Genomic DNA, 24883 nt, shown 5'->3' with positions numbered 1-24883 from the left:
TTTCATATGGACAAATCTATGTTTGAAAGCCTGCTATTTGTCCCACGACCTGCTCACTAAAATATTTCAGAGCATATAATGCTATGCTAAAACAGGATATGTAAATACCTTTCTATCAAAAAGTGAAATATATAAGAAATAGTAGCCTTTTTTTTGAATTTAAATGCAACCTCTGTGGAATGGAAACCCTGCAGTTATTAATTTAGCAGGGTAATTCAGAAAATGTTTCTGAGGAATTTACATGAAATGGAAATAAAATGATGTTTCATACTGTACTGGCTCCACTTGCATAGTGTATACAGATATTTCTCTGATAATTATTCAAGATAATTTCTGTTATGAAAAGGTAGACTGTGAATGTAGCAGTCTTACTTTGTTCTGTATTCAATTAAACTGCTGGAGTTATTTATTATTTGTATTATTGTAGCTATATATAACTCTAAAAATAACTTATTTGGCTGCATTATCATGAGAAGATAGACAAATATAAGTGATAAATATAAGTATGATGAATTGATTGCTTCATTTTTCTATTGGATTTGTGTTATTTTGAGTACCAGAGAATGAATTTTTGTTTGGCCATTTCAAGACGTTTAACATTAGCCTTTTACTTTTCAAAACTACAATTAAACCTCATAAGTCAAAGTGGCAGGGAAGGTTGCAAACGAACCACACTTTTACCTTAATGTTCTTGGAACATGCCTTCAGGTTCTGAAGTGAAAGTTGTCATAAAATGAAGAGAAATTAACAATTTTAAATCGTATTATGCCCTAACTTATTAATGAAACTGTGAAAACAATCTGTTTATAAGTTCCTATGATGTAATTTTCACAGTATTGCTATCTTACATAAAGGTGAATGAAAATGCGTTTTGAGTTTTCTAAATAAACTTAGAAGTAAGAAAACGCCTTAATTTTGTGTATATTATTTCTATAGTAAAATGAGGAAGTTATAGTGCATAATTTAACGAGTATTTTGTTTAAATAATTGCAAACAAAGATATGATGTGAATAATGCAGAGATTTAATAGTAATACTTGATGTAGTTTTAAAAATAATGGCAAATCAGCCCCTTTAAATGAGTTCAACCTCAGTAGCCTCCCTGCTGCTGTTCTGGCGAACGCCGGCGTAGGGAAGCCAGATCTCATCGTGGCTGCATCAGGTAGTAGGTGGGCTCTGCGCTGTGTAGTCAGAGGTCGGATCTGAACTGGTGTACATTTCCATAGCTCTGGCTGAACAAATGTGAGGATCTGACAGTACATGTGTGCAATGATCCTCTTGTTGCATAAGGATTTGTTTGTTTGCATTTTGACATGATGAACTGTTAGGTGTGCTCTGCTGACAGCTGTCAAAGAGCAGGAGCAGAATTGCTGGGGAAGGTGTTGAACTAAAAACCCATCATAAGGGCTGTTGGCTGTTCTTTCTTCTCTCATGAGAAACAAGCCTAAAAGAAAAAAAAAAAAAAGTCTTTTTCAACCAGCTCCTCTCATTGACTCTTACGAGCTTTATGTACAAAAAACAGAAAAAAAAAATTAATATTGAACGAGGGAGGGGAATGATCTGAAATCATGTCAGTTCAACTTTTTCACATGCAAACCTTCTCTGGACATTTAAGAACAATTTGTCTTTGCATCCTTCCCCTATTTCTGTCATACTTTCTACATTTGTATGCTTTAAATATTAACTGAATGAGATGTGTCTCAGAAACCGTATGCATAAAATCATGTTATCTGATATTATCCATCTCATAAAAGGCAGGACTTGCTGTTGCTTGCTGAGGAGTGCTCGGTATTAAAACAATTTTATATTTGCCAACATTTGTACAGATAGTAATCCCAATAAAAGAGGTGTTTATATTTTACGCTTTGGGTTATGGCTTGTTGAATGACTTCTGAAAAGTTACTTATCCGTGGGTTTCTTTATAAGTAAAATGAAGATAATAAACTTTCAGGAGAGTTGTGGAGTTTAATGTCTTTGATGTATGTTGCCATTACAGTCTGGAAGGGACCTACGAAAATGTGTAGTTATGTCTAAAACTCCCAGGGATGTTAAGCTGAGTCTCTTTAGGCTAGTATGGGATCTTCGTAGCTTGTGTGGTCAGGTTAGGGGGAGTGTGTGTGATGGAGAGCCATCATCCAGTGCAGCAGATCATGGTAAAAGTCAGTAAAACGTGGAAGCAGGGAGTAAAATCAAATTGGCAGGAGTTAACTTTTCTAACCAGTGAGATCTGGAAGAACGATTTTGCTTCTCCGGAATACCAGGCATTTTATTGCTTCCAGAGTTACCTAAGGCCAGATAGTATATATATATTAGGGCTTGTCCGCATCAGTGTGAGAGGCAGATTGTCTCTTAAAAATCTTCCTTCCTTGCACCCTTTATGAAAAGAGTGAGGATTACTCTAGTTAAGTAGAGCTCCTGTTATGCTGTGGTTACCTCACATAACCAAACAGAACTTCTTGTGAAGAATTTTCTTGGAGTCTGCTACTGACTGTGAATCCACTGAAGGATTAATTTGGGTTGTTTCGCTTTTCAGCTAAATTCTCAGTATAGCAGAGACTGGTTGGCAGACTTAGTCTCCTGTACCCTACGAGTTAATATGCCCATTGGTACATGTAGGTCCTTTACGTGATCCTGGCAGTTGGCTCTTTCATCGTTATTTTCTTATTGGTGGTTGGTTGCAGGTTAAAGCTAACTGGATGATTGTGTTAGTACTTTGCCACTACATTTTTGTGCCTAATCATTTGAGTTTCCTGCAAAACAGCCCAAAACAAAAAAGTCCAGTAAACCCCAGCATTTCATTTTGGCCCAGCTGAATGGAAAGAAATAGCTGGTTAGCACAAAAGCGATCATCCGGCCAGCAGCAAGGTGGCTCCTGGGTGCTCGGGAGGGTTTAATATGGGTGGACGTGGGCTTGGAAGAGTAGTAGTTCCTTACATGTTTCCAGAATTGGTTGGGGGATACAGAATGGTTTTCTAATGTTGTACGTTTGTCTCATGTGCCCTAAGACACAGGTGAGGAATGCAAGGTACAGGAGGGTTCCATTCTGTGGTGGACCGAAAGCACCCTTCTGTCCTGGGATATCCAGTGCTGTAGTTCTGGTTCATCCAAAAGGGGATGAATGGGGAGGTTAACAGGATTGGTCTTAATGCACATTATACTACTATATGTAAAAAGTTTTTCTAAAATAAAAGGTTTATTTTATGAAATATTGGCAGAGGATATAACAATAAAATATTACCTTAAAGGTATATTGTATCTTGGCTAAAAAGATACTTCAAATGGGGAATCCCTTGTTAAAATGAGAATGGATGTTTTAAAAAATAGGTACTTGTTTAAAATATTTGGAAGGTATCATCTGGACTGCTGAAGTCATGCTTTGAAAACTTCAAAGCAGAAGGGAAAGGCCAGGGGAGAACATCCCTGAGCGAGAGCATTCCACCAGCCAGAAAATGGTGCAAGGAGCTGTGATTCTTCCTTGGCCAGGTAGCGACCTCCCTCGTAGACAGATAAAGTCAGGTGCACTGGCCTCAGATCGCTGGAGGTTACTTTTGTTCACTTCTCATTTAGTGCTTGTTTAGACAAATTTGAATCAGGGGTGTGATGAACACCCTTCATTTTTCACATTACCACTTCATGTCAGAATTAGAGCTCTTTGTTTATCCCCCTGTTGATAGATAGTATGTCTCGTGTGTAGTCGTGTTCTTATTTATTTTTTTTACTTCCTTTAGAATGCAGAACAAAGCCAGTCACAAATTCCAAAGGAAACGGTAAGAGCTTTGTCTTTTCCATACTGGAAGACTCCCAAATGTTTTTAAACTGATATGGCACTTCTCCATCAAAGTTCCACAGATCCTTCTTTCACCTTATATACTGTAGATGGCTCTCTCTAGCTTTACATTTTTAATGCGTTTTTTAATGTAATTTCAAATACTGTTTGAATGTTATATACAATTCAGTTATTATGTATGTTCAAGTGCTATTTGAAATTACGTCTTTTATATGCAGCCAAAGGCCTAAAGATCACATGAGTAGAATGTTAGCTTGGGTTACCTGCGGAAACTAATTGTTTAAATCGTGATTATATGACTGAAACCTGAGATACAAACACAGAAATGAGGCAGTTTGGATTTAAGTCTCAATTGTATCCTCATAGCAAACCACTGTTAGTTATTTTTAAGAAACTGATAATAGGGGCAGTGGTATCAAGTTTAACCCTTTGAAGGCTGTAACAGGTTTGTATGTGATGTGTCAGTGAGGCTGTATGTTGAGGTTTTATGGTTTTTATATACCTCATTTTAGTCAGTGGAACAGGATTGGTCTTAATGAACATTATACTATTATATGTAAAAAGTTTTTCTGAAATAAAAGGTTTATTTTATGAAATATTGGCAGAGGATATAACAATAATATGTTACCTTAAAGGCATATTGTATCTTGGCTAAAAAACATACTTCAAGAAGCTCCATTCAGTTAGGTACCTATTTAAAAATTAAATAATAAATTAGACTATGGAGAAATTAAGAGGATTCGTGCTGGGATTTGAAATTAGAATGCGGGAAAACAGAAGCGGCTTGTCTAGGTGATTCAGAATGTTTTAGCAGCAATGCTGAGATGGCATCTGGGATAAAAAGAAAGTCAAGACTAGGTAAAGAGATGTAAGTGCCTTCTCACTGAGATAGTCAAGGGTACATTGGTTGATACTGTTAATGTTTCAGGCCAATGGAACGTAACTGCTAAAACAGGCATTTGGGTTGAATGTAGGAATAATCACTTTTATCACTCTGGCTTTTGATGTCCTTCGTGTCTGAAAGTCATCTGCATAAGGGCTCTGCAAAATCGTGGGTGTATCTTTGTTTCGGACACGCCTCACAGTATCTATTTAGTACATCTCATTAGCGTATGTATGTTTTTATCTCCATAGTTTCTTACTACATACTGCTGATATGTAAGGAGATCAAAGATCAAAGCCCAGGCCAGTATTTCTGCCTGTAGTTGACTACAATTCAGAATCATTTGTGGGTGCAGCCTTATAAAGGTGTCCTGGTTTTAGGTGTTGAAATGCTGCCCCAAAACCTCATTAAGATTAGGCAGATTTCCTGCAAGGTGTTTGTATAAATCAGTTGCTCATCTGTTGCAAAGTTAATGTTTTGTAACAAATTCCATGGTAAAATCCTTTCTCTGCCATATTTTGGGACCAACACCCTGATTTCATCTAAGGAAAGACCAAAAGAAAATAAGTAGCTCTCATTTGTTCTCCATAAATGTGAGCTAAAAATTGCTTCTTAACCAGGGGATTATGCAAAAGGCACAGGGAGCATATGGGTAGCTGGGGATCTCTGAAAAACCAGCCAGAAAGCCCTAGCCAGCCTTGGGAGTAAGGAATTGGGAAACATGTGGAGACATATTTGGTTAGTGAGGAAATGAAGCTAGAAAGCTGTCCAATAAAAAAAAGTTTTTTGTGTAATATCATGGGTTTTTCATTCATTATGGGGTGGGATATTTTGTTTTTTATTTGAAGGGTCAGAGCAACAGTGATCAATAGTAGGAACAATAGGTCTCTCTAAATTTGCCTACTCCTGGGAATAAAAAATAGACTAAGCATGAAAGGTGCCAGTAGGTATTTATAATGCACAATGCTTTTGCACTTACTTCCCTTCTTCCAATCGACTTTGCTTTGGATAAGTGTGATACTCCAGTTCTACAGAACTAATTTTCCTCAGCTGCACATTAATAATACAGTTACACACTTCTACAAAAATTATTATTTTTGAAAGTATTTTTCAATGCTTCTCTTTATTCTCCTTGGTTCTGCCTCAATCCCTATTTATTCCTCCTCTGTCTACTTTTCAGGTCTTTGAGATTTCTAATCTTGCAATTTCTATTTCTGTGCCTGCTCTGATCTTTGTGCTGTTAGTTGTGAGGTTTTAGTCTCCAAGTGTGAAGGACTTAATAGTAGAAAGCAAAGCAAAAAAACCCAACAAAAACCAGCATGATAAAAGCAGTGAAGCTATAGAAATGAGAGAGGTGAAACAAAAATCTGGTCTCAATTTAAGGGCAAAATGTTTGTGGGGTTTTTTTTGTTGTTACGTCTTTGTGGGGAAATAGAAGAAAAATGCACCTTTGAAATTAAAAAAGAAAAAACCCTTGAAAATGGAAGGCCTGAAATAAGATTTATATGTAGACCCCAAAATAGAAAGTCTAATTTATCAACACATTATTAATACTCAGGGGTTACATTTATGTAACTCTTACTTTGAAATAGTTCACACTAATATCATGGCACTTGAATGTAATAATTAGAGTCTTCATAGATGTAATAGAAGAAAACCTTGAAAATCAGTTTTTTCTTGCTTTATTTGTGGCCTGAAATCCTTGAGAGAGTTATTTCTTACTGGGAAAGCATATGACTTCATATTTTGCACACCATCACAGAATACAGATTCTCATATTCTCATTCTTGAACGTCCATATGAGGAGTTTTTGTAACTTGCTAAGCTCGCAAAATTTAAGCTTTGCTCTCCAGTTATCCATAGGAAATGCAAATTGCTAATGCAACTGCAGCTTCTATCCAGTAACTGTGCCCTGGTGAAAACAGTGCTGCTGTTTCTACCTTCTGTTTTGCTGATGAACAGAACAGACGCTGCATTTACTCCTGAAGCAAGGAAATCTCCTGTATCTTGGTTGAAAGGTTGTTTCACCCAGCCACGACTTTGCGCCATTTGTATAGCTGGTGACAACATGAAACGCACCTATTTCTAAACATGGTGATTATTTGGAATGTAGGAGATTGACCGTAATATGAAAACTAGTAATTTATCATTATTACATTTCTGTTTCTGAGCATAATTATCTTAATCTTGTTACAGAGCATTGAAATGAACTGTTAATTATGCTATGTAAAACATCTGCCAATTAATTTTTCCTCATACTCTGAAAGTCAATAGTGTTTCAGTAATATTTTGCTTTTAACAATTGTCATTCATTGTTTGTTTTCTGGATTCAGAACCAGCGAGTTAACTTTCATGTAGGCATAATGCTAGAAAAATAATAATAATTATCATAGAAGTATTTTCTAGGGAGTGTTGTCTATTGTCAAAAAGATTCAAAGTTAGGATTCAGGATTTAATTTCGTGATTGTTGCACTCAGCAGCATGGGAAAGCTTCAGTTTTCTGTTCTCATTTGTTTTCCTGTCATTGCTGTAAGTGAGCAGAATGTTACGAATTTTAGCGAGTGCAGGATTCATAACAGTGGCATGACAAGAGCGGTTGGTGTGTTGGAACAATATATAAATGTTTAGTGGGCCTGATAGAAATTGCAAATGGGATTGCTTTTTATTTTCTTCTGAACTCGAACATCTGATGTTCCTGTTATTATCTAAATTTCATTTTGATCCCTGTGTTTTTTCAGAATTCAAGGATAATGTCATGGCTAAACCTATCAGCGTTTTTGGGTTCAATTGCTGTTCCCACCATAGACTCTTCTGCGTGATTCTGAGTAAATTAGCTAGCTACACTTTTTCTGCAAGAATTCATCACCTCTAGAAATGGGGTGATACCACCATGGTCAGAGGCATTTTATAAGAAGTAAAGCATAATTATTTTTGTACACTTTTTGTTTGCAGCTTTTCATGTTATGAATTTGAGAGATATACTAACAAATGCCTACAAAGTCATAACTTATATTGATTAATGGATAGAAAATTCTTGGACCTTAATCTTGGGGAAGAAAGCACCATCATTGTTGAGCTTTAAGATGGTGGTGTTCTGAGTGCGTGTGTGTTTGTTTTTTACTGCTGGTGAAAAGCTGTTTGTATTTCTTCAAGATACGTAGTCACTGGGTACATATCCATAGCTATTTTTCAAAAGCTGCAAGTTAAGTTCCCACCACTTCATATTTAGCACTTACAGAGAACTTCAGCTTTTACAGGAGCTTTGAATTATTCAGTTGATGGAACTTTTCCTTCACACAGAACCTTTGGAGAACTGTTTAGAGCTTCATCAATTTCCATTGTTGCAATAGGTGATCCAAGTGTCTAAAAAGTTGAGCCAAGATCGTACATTGACTAATATCAGCTTACACCAACGCAGTGCTGATATCATTAGATACGGAACAATTTTATCAAAAGAGGAAAGGTTTGACTGATGATTAAGTCGATGCTGTTATTTCTTCCATGGTGTTTATGAATAATGCAAATAACTGGTGCTGATTATTTTTATACTTTTTTACCTTATAATGGTGTGAGGCACAAAGGTGATTACAACATTTTAAAAGCCTTTTTTAGTGCTATTTTGAGTGGTTTCAGATTGTATTTTTAATAAAGTTGTGATGTAAGAAACAGATTACTGGCCATATGAAAGAAAGAGATAATGAATGTGTGATCTTCTGCAGGATACTGTTGTGTTTACAGTCTTTTACCATAGCATAGGAGGTACTTTAGTATTGAATAGCATGTTCTGGGTCATTAATGAGTAGAGCAAAGACATTAATTCCTAGTGAATAATTAATACAACAGTTGAGTGACTGTGTTTATGAATGCTTTTTGAGTAGTCTGAATTTCCTGGAATGTTCAATGGTAATCCACATAAATTTCTGTGTAATGCTGCGCTTGGCACTGACACTTAGGCTCGTAGTTTTGACTCCGTCATCTGCAGGTGATTTACTGGGCTGCAGTGTGGCACACCCAAGCTGGCTCCATGCAGCGCTGTGGGGCGGCTTTAGCTGTTTTCTCAAAGCTTGCATTGATAACACTTGCTGGCCGGTTCCCAGTTTTCTGGAAGGCAGTGTTTGTGTCCCTCCACTGAGGCTGCCTCCGTGTCACCGTTGCAGAGTCATCCTGAAGCCACACTGGTGCGCGCATCATTATTCACCATTATTATACTATTTCCTATGTAACAACCTTACGTTATTTTGGATAATAAGAATCGACTATGGAAGGCATTTACCATTCAAACAACAGATAACGGTGTGAGACTGAAAGGGGCTGCCAGGTCATTTAGTTGGTCATCAGCTAACACAGGCAATAGTGTCATCAGGTTCCTTCATATGCTTGGCCTAATTTGAGTGAGTGCAAAGTTCACGTTGTTGCTTAAAATTCCTATTTAAACCTCTGAAAACTCATTGGTTGTGTGCAAAGCTTGTTTTACTGCACTGTTGGCTTTAGAGTCCTGGTGTTGATTCTTCCTTAGTATTAAATCTAGGGAAAACAGTGAGATGAAGTGGTTTGCCACAGTTGCCTGAACGTCTGCAACACAAGTAGGAGTATGACACAGGTCAGTCCCAGTGCCGCGTACAGGCATTGCCTCATGTGGAACGTGTTTCTTGCCATGGACTTCTACAAGGGCGTTATTTGTCTTTCAACTTTGTTTTTCTGTCTGGCTTTCCCAGACACTCTCTATCTGTTTCTTTAGTCTTTCAGGTCTTGTACATCCAATAGGCCAGTGAGAGAAGTATAAAGAGTTTTAGGGAGCCATGTCATTAGGGTGTTGGGGCATTGAAGTTTTTCTTGAACAAGGGATAGTGCAGAGAGCTGTAGCTTTATGGGATTCTTTGGCAGAGCAGACACCTGCTGTGTATCTAATCCCTTGGTATTCACTTCTCTAGGAAAAACATCTTGTAAAGAAATGGGGTTAGCATTACAATCACATATTTGTTTCAGAACATACAGTAGGAGCACAAAGTTTGTGTAGGAACCACGGTTTGGAACAGGGTATGTTGGCCTGAATGAAGTACAGTCATTATGGTAACGGCAACAGAGTAGTCCCTGTGTGAAGTTCTGAGATGCGTAACCAACAAAATATTTTTAGCGGTCTGATTAGTTGATTTGAAACGTAGAATCTGAACTGCTTGAACCAGTTTCTATGACAGCCCAGATCAGAGTGTTAGCATTAGGGAGAATAATGTTAGCATAGACAAGCAATGGCCGCCTTCTAGAGATAAATAACAAACATGTGTATGTACTTAAACATGGGCTTTTGCAAAGCTTTGATTTTCATACTAAATGAAAATCACATGCTAGAATTTTTCTGCTGTGGAAAACATTTAATTTTTTCCTAAACCGTTTTTTCATCCATCAAAACCAGTAAACTGAAGAACATTTTGGAATGTGGAACATATTTTTTGATATTAAATTAAATCCTTAAAATGGACATAACTGGAAACGTAATGGGCCTGCGTCTCAGTATTTTCATGAACTAGCATTTCTGCATATAAATAACGTACCAAAGTTAATCCACATATAATATTCAAAAAACTTTTCCTTGATGGGATTAAAATTAAAGCAGACCACATTTCCCATAAAATCTCAGAATTCAGATGTAGTTTTTGATATTTAGCAGCTGCTGCTTGATTTGAACAAGAGTGCAGTCTTCGCCAGATGTGACGTATTAACTTAGCTAATACGAATAATGAGTCTCAGTGTATACGTGCAAATAAGATTCATTAGTGTTTATCTAACATATGGGAGATATTAAAATACTTAACCTGGGAAGACTTAGAAAAAGAAAGCAAGCATGAGAATTTTAGTTTTTTTGGTTGGCTTAAGCCCTATATCATTTTATAACTAGGTAAGTAGACACTTTTAGGCCATTATAACCTGTAATGCAACACATGATTGTTTGATTTTTAAAAAAAAAGGAAAATAGATAAAAGGCCCTGTTGTATTTTAGGAGGAAACCGGGTTGGAGTGTGCGTGTCACTATTGGATGAGAAGGCAGGCTTTTCACTGCCGGAGGTCCAGTTTTAAATCTGATTGAGCTGTTGTAGTTGCATTTATCTTTAATGCCTACCCACGGCAGGATGCATCAGCTCTCAGTTATTCCTCCTGAGGAGAGACCTCAACTGAAGTGAGAGGTGTGTTACAGGCCACCTACATTGCTCTGTTTTCAGTACCTCCAGCAGTAATACATCTACATTTTTATAAGTACTAAACATCACCCCCCACAAAACAGTTGTTGACCAAAGAAGCTGCTTTGGTTCCTTAGAGCTGTTTGATGTACGTGTTCTACATTTGTATACGTGATGGCATATGATGAAAGTGAGTCACCATCTTTTGGTGTATCTCAGTTTAGGAGGTGGTCTGATACGACAGCAATGTCACCCAGCTAACTTGAAGGACAAAAGAATTTGAGTCATCTCTGGTGTCAAGAATGTCTTTGCACAATAGCTAAGTGAAATCTCCTCTTTCTTGCGTATATCATGTGTGTTCTAAAATAAGAATTCTATTATGTTATAAAAATACTGAGATAAATTTTATTGGTTTCCCAATGTATAGGAGTTGAGATTTCTTAGTATCGCAAGTACCTTGTAAGAAAGAAGGAAATAATGAATGTTGTATTAAAATCTTCTAAAGATTGAAAATATCCTGGAAAAGGCTGTGATGTTAGGTTGGAATTCCCCATTATTGGAACCCAGTGACAAAACCTGGGATTTTGCAATTTCCAATCATTTTACTTTTACAGCCTATACTTCCTAGACCTGGTGAGCTCTTAGGTCCATGGGACTTCAAACTCATCTTTCAAGAACTTGGAATTTTCCATCTAGACAAATTTGAAAGAGAGAGGACACATTTGTGAGGGAAAAGGTTGATAGGTTAACAAAATAATAATTAAACAGAGACTAACAGGCTGTGATGTCAGAAGGCTGGATACAACAGGATTTGGGTGCAGATGAAGTGTATAGTGTAGGTGGGGTCACTGGAGGTGTTAGGTAGGGTTTGTGCTATAGTTACATAATTCGTCACGTGAATTTCATCATCGTGGTGTATATAAGGGTGTGTTTGTATATGTATATGCAAATACATGTGCATGTTTTCATATACATAACTTGGAAATGTAGGTTACCCTTTAAGAGGGGGGATACAGAGCTTTATTAATTGCTTCTGTAAAAGAAAACAGGAGTGCATTGGGTTTTTGCTGAGTTCCAGGACTGACTTCTTTCTTTTCTCTGTACGTAATCACAAAGTAACTTGCAGACAAGTTTCAGTGACTTAATAGCTGCTGAGAAGACAGCATGCCTAAGCTTGCAAGAGAATGAACTTTGCTGGAGAGAATGCAGCCGGATTTGTAGCTGCAGCGAGCCACTTCGGAAGCTTGTCCCAGCTTGATTGGAAATTGCTTCCCCTGTTAGGTGGGAGGAGGTTTTTCTTTGCTGTTAGGTTTCTTTTTTTCACCCATCTCACGCCTGCTTGCTTATCAGCTGAACCCTGATGCGATTTTATAAAGGGAAAAAGTCCCAAGGAAGAAATTTCTTCATAGTATTTAAAAGATAAAAGGATAAGGAGGAGATGCTGTTACTAATATGATGAGATAAACTTATTGCACTCTTAGTGTCAAGGTTCATTTTAATGTTGTTTATAAAATTAAATCCGGCTTTGTGATCAGATCAGAAACCAATGTTATGTAGAAGAGAAAAAAATTTTCCCCTCTGTTTATCTTACGATTTTTTAAAATCTGTGTGTATATCGAAGCATTGCCATAAATTTTCTCCAGTCAGGAAGTTTATCTTTAAATTTACAATATATTTCTGTTGTATTTAAAAAGGGGAAAACTTATCTGAAATGTCGTTTAGCATAAATTGATGCTAAGTATGAATTTGAAGCCAAAAAAAGTCACCTACATATTTTATCACCAATCGAATTTTTATTACAAATTACATACTTGAGCAGCTTCATTCATCCAGCTGAAGTCATTTCAGATGACCTTTCCCTCAGCAGACTCTGTCTGAACAGAATATTGTTCTGCTGTTAATTGTTTTGGACACAGTATGTGAAAAATCTTAAGGGAGTTGAGTTCTGTTGTTCAGGGTTCACAGTACATAATTTTGCTTGCATGTTTACTGCTGGCCTGTCAAAGTATATGAAGGAATAAATTTCTCCCACAGATAACTAATCATGAAAATAGTCTTGAGGTGTTTGATTGACATAGTGAAGCTGTTAATTTAGAGTGTATCAAGATCAAATGGAAGTTATTGCAATTAGGAAGTGATTGTGTTCTCAGTTGAAATTTTTAAATGCTGCATTTTAGGTTTTTGTGCATTTTTTATGCTGTCTCATAGATGTATTCAGGAATTTCTATGGTTTGTTACATTTAGATGCTTAATGTTCAACACAATTTCAGTGCAATTTTTACTTTCTTTGTAATAGCTGATATTTAATTGATTGAGGAGAGTTGCTGTACTTGTAATGTTTCTGTACTCTAAACTCTTTGTTTGGGAAACAAAGGATTCAGCGAATCTGGGGTTTTGTTGTTTTTTTCTTTTTCTTTTACAACTTTGGTTCAAAATATTATGGTATCAGGCTAAAGTCTTCCTGCTTATTTCTCTGAAAATGGCTTCTTTATGACATGCTTATAGGTTCCTGGTCACTATAGAGTTCTGTTCCAAGGTTTGTGTGTATGAAGTTGTATTCAGTGTATCATATATAGTAAGACCTTCTTGGGTACCATGGTGTGGCACAAACGTTAGAGTCAGTACTTTCATATCCATAGTCCTTGAATCTTGATGGTTCAGTTATTCTTGAAAGCCACATTTTTTACCTAAGTGTTCTTAGAAGAAAACCTGTGGGATATCAGAAAGACATGTTTGTTCTCTCTATTGCTTTATCTTTTTAAAATCTATGTTCAAGCATATGGTATTGACAGATGACACACAGATTCTAGAGGGCAAAAGGCTTCTCATTGTCCCTAAAATTGCAGACACAGGTATGGTGGTGAAACAACCTGGCTTAGTTGAAAGTAGCTGTGGATACCTGATGAAGTCCCTAAAGCAATTTATCCTTAGCCCAGAAATGGCTATTTTTTTTCTTTGGATGAGTCAAGCAATTTTCTCATAGCTTCAATACTTCTGTTCCAGTGCTGAGGCTGCTGTTTCTCATTTTTTCATGAGCATGATATTCTCACTCATGCGCAGCTGCTAAGGAGTAGTTTGCTCCAAATTTAGGCGTTAAGTTCCATCTGCACTTTCAGGTGTCTGTAGCCTGATACTAGCTTATTTCTGTATTCAAGTCTGTAGAAAACAAGCAAGCAGAAGCCTCACCTTAAGAATGGTGCTGAACAGATAATGCAGCTCTTTGGTCTCGCTGAAGAGGCGTAGAGGCCATTAGCCAAGTCCTTGGGGATGCTTACTGAGACGCTCTCTCCGATTGACCCTTTGGCATATGGAAGTGCACCGGACGGGGACAGGCTGTGCAGGGAAACAGTTTAGTTCTCTGCCCTGGAACGGAGGTTGCTGTGGCTGAAGTTCTGGCAGATTTTTTAGAAGATTAGTCTGCTAAGATTAGAAAATATTGGGGGAGGCAAATACATTGATTGTAAATTTATGATAACAGTAGTAAAGAAAAATCCAATAAGCTTACGTGCTTCTTTAGATTACCCATACATCCTACCTTGGCTTTATCTCCCTTGTGGCTCGCAAGCTTTTATTCCTACTACAATTCACTAAGGAATATGAAAGCGTTACAGAAACTAAAAGATAATGTGCATCTGTCTCAGATTGTTCTATTCTGCAGCCACGTGACAAAAGATGCATTCAAATGTGTGCAGTAACTAGTGCTTCTGTGACAGAAACAGGAAAATTAGGGTTGTAATTTTCCCAAAATTTGGGAAACATATTTTAGATCCAGTATTTTTTCCATGGACACAGTGCACCTTTCCATTCCTGACAGCTAGCACACGTCATGCTGTTTCGCATGACCAAGAGTTGTATTTGGATAATGGGATTCATAAGCAAGCCAGCCTACCTATGGCACATGGATAGGGGGTGTTAATTTTTCTCTTTAAAAAAGAACGCTGATGACGCGTTATGCTTTGTTATAAACAAAAGATGGTTAGAGATGAGCAAATAGTGCCTAGTGAAAGGGAAAGGTCTGGTGAACACATTAAGGTTCATGCTTTTAATCAAGTGGGAAAAGGTAGAGCTGTTTTTCTTCCCACGGCTGTTCAGTTCTCTCAGCAGTCTGCCTGCCTTCCCATGTGACGTTTGCATGTTGCATTTCTAGGTCAGTGGTGACACAACTAGCATGCTCTTGCCCAAATTGATCATCTCAGTCTGCTGTACTCCACATGGTTTTCACATCCATCTTTGCCGTAGTCTATGTTTGGATTTCAGAAGAGCCTGTCAGCTTTGCGTTTCCTCAGGTCTTAAGAAACGGACAGCTCAGCAGGCACACGTTAACTTCTCCTGTGTCTTGTCCTGCTCCAAGTATCCGTGGGTAGGAGAAAAATGGGAAGAACGAGCTTTGCAAATAGGTGAGAGTGACAAGGGAAAAGTAGGTATAGAATCAGTGTCAGTAAGGGAGGTGATGTATTTGCTAAGATTATTAAAAAAATTGTCCAGATTAATTCTTCCAAAGAAGAACTCCTGACTGTTCGACATTAGTGTGCACCTTCTCGTGGATGTTCTCTTACTTTCCTCTTCATGTGGGTGAGAAAAGAACAGCACACCTTGGGTTCATGAGCATCTTTCTGGAGGCCAGGCACTGGGCCCACTGCAGAGAATTGCCTCTGAGGGCATGTTTTTTTCCTTTAATTGATAAAGTTACAACTGAAAGCAGTTACCAAGGATTTGTTATAACCAAAAGATGGTCAGGGACAAGTGGACAATGTCTACTGCAAGGGACAGGGCTGGTGAACAGCCCATCCCTCCTGATCCTTCTTTTGACAGCAGCCTCTTGTGCATAACCTCTGCAGAGCTTTACCATTTTCCTTCCTGGATGCTGTGCCCATGCCTGCTGCCCTCATGAGCGCCGCCGCTCTGCGGGGACACCCCAGGGCCCCCACTCCCAGCCCGCCGCCACCCTGAGCTCAGCGGGAGGCGAAGCGAGCGGCCGGTCTCCTGCGCTTGCATGGCTTCTGGGTACATGGAAAGGCGTCGCTGAGCAGCTCCTTGCCGGGGACACTGGCAGGTCTGGGACTACAATTCCAGGTGTTCAAAACCTGGGATTGTCCCAGCCAAGTTAAAACCAGGTGTGGAGAAGAACCAAAGATGTGGGTAAGAAGACAGAGATGAAGAGCAGAGCTGAGACAGACAAGAAAACTGGCACTCAGAACTGGATTTGATGCTAAGCCTGGCAATAGCAGAGGGATGTGTCTTTGCAGATCTCAGTTGTGTAATTTTCTGTTTTTACTAACACAGCTAGTTTTAAACAAAATGAGGTGAATGAGTAGTTTTTGTATTTAATTTTCTTGCACTTAGTTTCTCCCCATGACTGCAAAGCTACCATAGATGATGATATCTTAAAAATTCTGTAGGTTTGCAAGTAAGAAATTATTTCTGATACAGCTGTCTTTTGGCTAATGAAACAGCAGCTAACGTGTGAGTTGGTATTAATGGCACATTCAGTAACGACACATGATTCAATTATTTTACTAGACAGAGAAGCACTGAGACACAAACATAAGATATTTCTGAATCTAGGCATCAGCTGGAGGTGATTGAAAATACACTATTTATGTATGTTTCGTCAAATAATTACTGTGGAAAATGTTGTGGCATTGCAGTTAAAAGCAGGTTTTTTTAATGCTAATAGCTGAGGGAAGAGAATTCCCAAAGATAAATGCTCTTCTATAATCCCACATTAATCTTCCTGACAGAAAGCAGAAGAAGAGGAGCTTGTCCTCACACCTGATGGCACCAGGGAATTCCTGACGTTTGAAGTCCCACTGAATGACTCTGGATCAGCTGGACTTGGTGTGAGCGTCAAAGGTAACCGGTCAAAAGAAAACCATGCCGATTTAGGAATCTTCGTCAAGTCCATTATTAACGGTGGAGCAGCATCCAAGGTGAGAGGGAACATCTCTGTACCTTTGTCTTTCTCGATTTTCCATAATAAGGCTGTTTTGAAAATAACAGATTCAAGAGGAACAAGATTGCTATGTAACTAGCTTTTTCCAATTACACCATCAGAGGTAACATTTAGATTTCTACTCAGATTCACATGTTTGCGCATCCCAGGATTTAAACAGCCTTTACAGATTCTCAGGAAGGATACAAGCAATCTCTGGTACAGTTCAATTAGTATGTTATTTGTGCAAACAGGTTATGATAATAGCTTGCAGTGCAAATCTATAATTGGAATAGGCTTTTCTGACAATGGCTGCAGTGGAAGCTATTATACCAGTGTTCATTTGACCATAAACTATTAGGACTAAGCATAGTTGTTTGATTATTTTTCTTTTGTTGTTTTTTTTTCCTCCCTCCAGCGGACTAATCTTCTTTTGTGCATGTTTTATGTAACTGGCTGTAATCTTTCCATTTCCAGGATGGCAGGCTTCGAGTGAATGATCAACTAATAGCAGTAAATGGAGAATCATTATTGGGCAAAACAAATCAAGATGCTATGGAAACCTTGAGGAGGTCCATGTCCACTGAAGGAAACAAACGGGGAATGATTCAGCTTATTGTGGCGAGGCGAATAAGTAAATGCAATGAGGTAATACACTTTTGATATCGGGACTGGGAGTTTTCACTTCTAAGGTATTTGTGTTTATAGGAGATGTCATGTTTCCTCTGAGACCTGGAAAGTAATATTTGAGAAGCTAAAGAAAGAGAGAATTACAGAATGATCTGAATTTCAGTGTTAGACATGCTAACCTTATTACCGATCAATAAAGTTTTTCTTTTGAGTATTTTCATCAATGAATAACAGGAAACACTGAATAAAGCCATATTGATTTTGTAATTGGATCCCACTGTTTACGTGATCTTTGTTCTTTCGAGTTTTTTATTTAGGTCCATTGAATCTTTCATTTATAGACAGTGTTAACTGACTTGCTGCTTTGTCATTTTCAGTTTTTTTAATTTAGAGTGGAACTCTTACATTTTATTATTATATTTTATCTAATCAATGAAAAGATTCTGCAAAACTTGATGCAAATGATTCTGTGATTTTGGATTTTAAATATGTTGTGTCTTGGCCATCATTGCAGGGAAGTATGAAATACTGAATTCAGGGTGTAATGATGGTTCTTTTTCTGATATTATTTGCAACTTCTGTCTCCTCCAGTGCAATGTTAGTATGTTGATGTTTTGAAACATACTCATGATTTCTAATAGCTTATCTTCTAGATTCATGTAAATAATGCTATCTAGTAGGAATATGTGGGCATATGATACTGAAAAGGACTGCAGATGCTGTGGAGGACTGAATTAGACTTCAAAATGATTTTGACAAATTGGAGAAATGCACTGAGTTATAGGGTGCTGTTGATGGTGGGTCAGGGAAGTATCTGTTCTTAAGACATGTAAAAGTCATTCTTTCATTCTTGTTAACACTGGTAAGGTTTTATCGGGAATGTTATTTCTTGAGCATCATGCTTCAAAAATGATGTGCACAAATTTGTTTAGTACTGCTGATCCAGCCTAGGGGGAAAGGGAATGGTTTAGTTTTTAATGCATAAAATTGATCTTTAAAAAATTCCAGTCTGTAGTATATTATAAAATCGTGTTTGAAAAAGACACTAGCCTCTCTAAAGGTATTAAGCATCTCTTGATTAATTTCTTATACACAGCGTTAATACACATACACATGTGTTATATATAAACACTGCTAGAAAGCCAGTTTGGATGCACATGGTTTCTCACTTGGTGTTGAAGGAATTTTGACCTTTTTGTGCTTGGTGGTGTCCTGTCTTAGCTCTAATTCTGAACTTGGACTCCTGACTGTTCTTTGCAGACTGTTCCTTATTCCTACCCAATTTCAGATCACAGATTTACAGAATCACAGAATGGTAGGGGTTGGAAGGGACCTCTGAAGATCATCTGGTCCAACCCCCCTGCCAAGGCAGGATCACCTAGGGCAGGTTGCACAGGAACACGTCCAGTCGGGTTTTGAAGGTGTCCAGAGAAGGAGACTCCACAACCTCTCTGGGCAGCCTGTTCCAGTGCTCCGTCACCCTCACAGCAAAGTAGTTTTTCCTCACGCTGAGGTGGAACTTCCTGTGCTGCAGTTTATGCCCGTTGCCCCTCGTCCTATCACTGGGCACCACTGAAAGGAGACTGGCTCCATCCTCCTGACAGCCACCCTTCAGATATTTATAGACATTGGTAAGTTCCTCTGTCAGCCTTCTCTTCTCCAGACTAAACAGCCCTTGGTCTCTCAGCCTTTCCTCATACAAGACATGTTCCTGTCCCTTAATCGTCCTCGTAGCCCTCTGTTGGACAGTCTACAAAAGTTCCCTGTCTCTTTTGAACCAGGGAGCCCAGAACTGGATGGAATACTCCAGATGAGGCCTCACCAGCGCACAGTAGATTTGCATTTGATATGCTACTACATAAAAAGGGTGAAATATTTTAGACTCTTTCTGTGTTCAGTATTATCTTTTTTCAAAAAGGACGTGATGATGTTCACTTTTCTCTTAGTGAAGGTCTTCTAGATCAAATGTATCAAGACAGTGTTTGTAAAAATGATGGAGCAAATCCAGCAATGATGAACCAAAGACATTGCGCCTTAAATCCGGTAGAATTTTTACTCACTCAAGTTAAGAGTAGTTTGGTGCCCTACATCTGCTTGACATTTAGTGTGATTTATTTTGCAGAAATCAGATGCCAAAAACGTCACAGCTCAGTCTACAGTATATGTGCTCCAAGACGAAAGAACTGATGTTAGAACCAGATTTAGGTACACTAAAATGTATCTGTATAGGGGCAGGATAGGGAGCTGTGTCTGTCTGGGCCTAGTTTACAGTTTTTTGTGCATTTTCCCAACTCCTTAATAAGCTAGTGAAATGAGCCATAATGATTTGGGAAAGTGATGATACACAATTATTGGTGTAGTGATCATCTTTACAAAATAATTTTTGTAACTATTTTTTCTCAGGAATCATTGCTTTCATCACATTCATCCAAAGGAAATACAATGTCAATACTGTTTGCATATTTTAATATGATGAAAGTACAACTTGCATGGACATAAAGCTATTTACCTGCTGAGCTGGCAGTATTCAAGAAGCCAGTTTTCTGAAAGTCTTGCAATGCCCAGACTTCAGTAAAATGAAAAATGAAGTGAGACTTTTCCTTGGCATTTTGCAATTAAACCCTAGTTCCTTGTTCAAGAATTGGATGAATTAAAACTTTAGATACTGTTAATCTGATAAGCTGTCATAGTATTATTCATGTGTCTTGCGTGAATGCCATGTATGAGTATGGTATTCAGTCAGCTTAGCCCGTAAGTAACGAAGGTGTGGACCCAGATGGAGAGCTGCATTGCACAACTGAGCATTGCCATGATACTCACTTTCCTGTGGAACATCAGGTATTGGCCATGTGCATAATTCATCGACGTAGATTACTTAGACATGCTGGTACACAAGTTGTCCCCTTAGAATATTCTTGTAGCTGCCACCAACAAAGATTTTTGGTATTAGAACAAAAAATAAACAACATCTGGCTGGCGGCAAATTGAGGAGCTTTCAGATTAAAAGTAAAAGCATCAGAAGGGCAGACCCTATCTTGATAAATCACACCTTTTACCAACATAGAATCATAGAATCGTTTAGGTTGGAAAACACCTTTAAGATCATGGAGTCCAACCGTAAACCTAACACTGCCAAGTCCACCACTAAACCATGTCCCTAAGCACCACATCTACATGTATTTTAAATATCTCCAGGGATTGGGAGTCAACCACTTCCCCAGGCAGCCTGTTCCAATGCTTGACAACACTTTCAGTGAAGAAATTTTCCTAATGCCCAATTTAAACCTCCCCTGACACAACTTGAGGCCATTTCCTCTCGTCCTGTCACTTGTTACTTGGGAGAAGAGACTGACGCCCACTTCGGTACAACCTGCTTTCCGGTAGTTGTAGAGAGCCTCCTTTTCTCCAGGCTAAACAACCCCAGTTCCTCAGAAATGGGGTTTTACTATTTTTTATTAAAGAAAAAAAAAGTTTACTTTTTGAGAAAGTATTTCCCTGGTGTTTTCTATGCTTTTCTCTCTTTTGGTTCTCCAAAGCAGTCACCATAAAATAACAGTAGCAACAAAAAAGATCCTGTACAAATGATTTTCTTTCCTGTGTTGATTCAGCATTGTATGTGCCCACTTCATGGACAAAAACATAGCTTACACTGTTGTTAGTCTTGCAGAACCACAGTTAAGTGGAACAAGCTTGGTTATATTCCCTTTTGTGCATCGCCAGCTGCAGTGTTCATACCGCTCTGTTCCAGTGGCATGGCCGGTCCTGCACCGCGGCGCGAGGTCAGGGCTCTGCGCCCTGGGATTCCCCGCCGTGCCACGGAGCAGCCGTAACTGACTCCGAAGGGGAATCCATACAAGGGATGATAATGCCAATGCAGAAAAGAATTATGCTCAATGTTTGGATGATAAAAACATTTGCTATCTGGCTGTTAAAAAAACAACAGCAAAAAGAACAAAAAAACCAAGCCTTTTCTTTTTTTCCTGGCTTCAAGTCCAGTAATTGTTTTGCATTTGCAAAATCAAACTGAGTTCTTTTGAGATAGATAGGCACACAATCTGCTTTTTTTCTTAAGTAAAATTGAGTTTGAATGGGATTTTAAGAAAGTTAGTAGTATGAATACAGTTTGTATGTTTTTAATATTAAATTTCATAATCAGCCCTAAGAATGGCAGGGCAGGGAGAATTCATGTGACAGCACAGTTCTGCAGAGTGCGACTTCTGTGTGTTTCAGTTCAGACCAGAATTTTCATGTGCTTTTTGTATTCTGGTTGCTGTCTAGAATAGAGGATGGCTCAAGCCTGTTGTCCTGGGTTTACAGAGGCAGGAACAGTTGCCTCCGATCTGCTGCAGAGGGGCTGTTTCTTTGTCAAAAAGCTTTCATAGACTTCAAAAGTTAACGTCTGCTTAACTTGAGCACGAAACTGTTTCAAAAATTTGTGAAGTTGTTTTTTTAGGAAAGCAAACTTCCAGCTCTTCAGGGTGTCAGTCGATAGGACCCCCTGGGAAACTGCCCTCAGGGACAAGGGAGCAGAACAGAGCTGGCAGATTTTTAAGGACACTTTCCATAGAGCTCTTGATCCCCAGGTGTAAGAAATCAGGAAAGGAAGGCAAGAGACTGGCATGGCTGAGTGGAGACCTGCTGGTCAAACTAAAGGGCAAGAAGGAAATGCACAGGCAGTGGATGCAGGGACAGGTATCCTGGAAGAGTACAGGGACGCTGCCCGGTTGTGTGGGGAGGGGCTCAGGAAGGCCAAGGCAAGGCTGGAGCTGAACTTGACAAGGGATGCAAAGAATAAGAAGAAGGGCTTCCACAGGTATGTCAGCCAGAAAAGGAAGGTCAAAGAAAGCAAATCCCCCTGAAGAGCAAGTCGGGTAAACTGGTAACAACGGATGAGGAGGCTGAGGTACTCAGCGACTTCTTTGCCTCAGTCTTCACTGGCAGTGTCTCCTCCCACACCTCTCGATGGGATGGACTGCAAGAGGGGGACTGGAGGAGCAAAGTCCCTCCCACTGTAAGAGAAGATCAGGTTCTAGACCACCTGAGGAGCCTGGACAAACACAAGTCTACGGGACCTGACGAGATGCATCCCAGAGTTGTGAGGGAATTGGCTGATGTAGTGGCCAAGCCACTCTCCACATGATATTTGACAAGTCCTGTCAGTCAGGTGAAGTCCCTGGACACTGGAAACAGGGAAACATTCCACCCATTTTTAAAAAGGGTAACAAGGAGGACCGTGGGAACTACCAGTGTGTCAGCCTCACCTCTGTGCCTGGGAAGATGATGGAGCAGATCCTCCTAGAAGCTCTGCTAAGGCACGTGGAGGACAGGGAGGTGATTTGAGACAGCCAGCATGGCTTCGCCAAGGGCAAGTCCTGCCTGACCAACCTAGTGGCCTTCTATGATGGATAGACCACATCTGTGGACAACGGAAGAGCTACGCATATCATCTATCTGGACTTCTGTAAGGCCTTTGATGTGGTCCCCACAACATCCTTCTCTCTAAATTGGAGAGATAGGGCTTTGATGGGTGGGCTGTTGGGTGGATGAGGGATTGGTTGGATCGTCGCATCCAGAGGGTAGTGGTCAACGGCTCAACGTCCAGATGAAGATTGGTGGTGTCCCTCAGGGATCCATGTTGGGACCAGTACTGTTTAATACCCTCATCAATGGCATATTGGGGTTGAGTGCATCCTCAGCAAGTTTGCAGATGACACCAAGCTGAGTGGTGCAGTTGACCCACTTGAGGGACAGGATGCTATCCGCAGGGACCTGGACAAGCTCGAGGAATGGGCCCATGTGAACCTCATGAAGTTCAACAAGGCCAAGTGCAGAGTCCTGCCCCTGGATCGAGGCAACCCCCAGTATCAGTACAGGCTGGGGTGTGAAAGGATAGAGAGCAGCCCTGCCAAGAAGGACTTGGGGGTACTGGTGAATGAAAAGCTGGCCATGAGCTGGCAATGTGAGCTCGCAGCCCAGAAGACCAGAAGTCGTATCCTTGGCTGCATCCAAAGCAGCGTGGCCAGCAGGTCAAGGGAGGTGATTCTGCCCCTCTGCTCCACTCTGGTGAGACCCCACCTGGAGTCCTGTGTCCAGCTCTGGAGCCCTCAGCACAGGAAAGACATGGACCTGTTGGAGCGGGTCCAGAGGAGGGCCACCAAAATGATCAGAGGGATGGAGCACCTCTCCTGTGAGGACTTCTGATACTCTTTTTTCATGCCATCATTATTCTCATACATCTTCACCAGTTCTCATGTTGTAGACTAAGCCTCCAAAGCAATAAAGATTTACATAAACACCGTAAGAGTATTATGTTGTCTTCAGAGAGGTGGTGAGGAGATCATTTGCATCATCAGCACTGCTGTAACTGTAAACTCAAAAGAGACCACAAACTTCCCAGAAAGTAAAAAGCATTTTTATACTGTTGTGGTTTTACTGAACTGAAGAGTTGCCTGTAGAAAGAATTTTCATTGACTCACGAGGAGATAGAGTATAATCCATCCAGATTTTCAAGTGAATTATCTTGTAGTAAATATTGATACAAGCAAGGAGTGAGTGGTAGTTATGAGTGAACTCCCAATCAAACCTGTGTATCTGAGTTTTACTCCTGTTTGCATTACATCTACACAGAGTACATTAATATAGTTAATTCCATAAGCTGCACTACTACAAACCTTGCAAAGACAAAATCATACAGTGAGTATTTGATGGATGGTGTTAGATTAGTGTAACAAAAACATTTAGTTTGGGATTTGGCTATATCTAAACCCCCCCATTGCAAAAAAGTTAAATATGCTGTTGTAATCTATGTTTTCAACTTTCAGCCTTGCCCTTTGTGATCAGCATTGTATGTTGACTCTTCATCTTTCCTATATAAGCACAGAGAGACTTCAAGGTACGTTTGCAGTTGTGCAGACGGTGGCAAAAATGGGAAGCATAACAATAGTATTGACTTGATATTTATATATGGCAAGTATTTAACACCTCAGTTTTCAGAAGATGTGGCCGTCAGCTTTTTAGACCTTTAACTCAGGGCTGACATTTTAAAAATTACTAAGATATAAGGAGAAACACTGGAGCTCCTTGCGCCGTGTTCTGTTAATTAGTGATATTATTGCGATTAGCCTGTATGGGCACACAGCTGCGGGCTGTATGGCCGTAATGCGCACACAGCACTTAGGCACAACTGTCAGGCAGATCCATGCAGCTGGAGGCTGTATGACCTGATTCAAGAGAATAAAGGTAATTGTTACTTTTAGAATCCTGCTCTTTTCAGTCCAGCAACCTGGACAGCTTGGAGGCACAGATTGCTTGTCTGCACTCTGTTCATGTCACACGCAGGCAGCACTTGTCTGCCATTAAGAGAGAAACATCACCGTTTTCCTCAAGATGAGAGATTTCAAGGGTTTGTCTTGTCTGTCTCTCTTTTATGACAGAATTAATGTCTTGCCAAACCTGCCTGAAATGAAGGTTTGTAAATGC

General features: G+C 39.4%; 1 protein-coding gene across 8 annotated transcripts in view; it reads left to right on the top strand.

The window, feature by feature from the left end:
- Positions 1-24883, top strand: part of PARD3 (par-3 family cell polarity regulator) — a gene marked incomplete at both ends in the record, with an annotated part of 463052 nt that overhangs the window by 261033 nt on the left and 177136 nt on the right. For 5 of the 8 annotated variants that reach the window (XM_082015586.1, XM_082015587.1, XM_082015585.1 and 2 more), the window contains 2 exons: positions 16584-16772; positions 17252-17422. In XM_082015586.1, coding sequence (XP_081871712.1) covers positions 16584-16772; positions 17252-17422 — 360 coding nt within the window. Of the gene's footprint in view, positions 1-3727; positions 3767-16583; positions 16773-17251; positions 17423-24883 lie in introns of all 8 variants that reach the window. The other 3 variants (XM_082015581.1, XM_082015583.1, XM_082015580.1) reach the window with 1 other exon arrangement.

This window comes from Phaethon aethereus (assembly GCF_964289735.1).
Source record: "Phaethon aethereus genome assembly, chromosome: 2".
Taxonomy (NCBI): Eukaryota; Metazoa; Chordata; class Aves; order Phaethontiformes; family Phaethontidae; genus Phaethon; species Phaethon aethereus.
The sequence above is the reverse complement of the archived record's forward strand: the minus strand, read 5'-3'. Positions and strand labels throughout refer to the sequence as shown.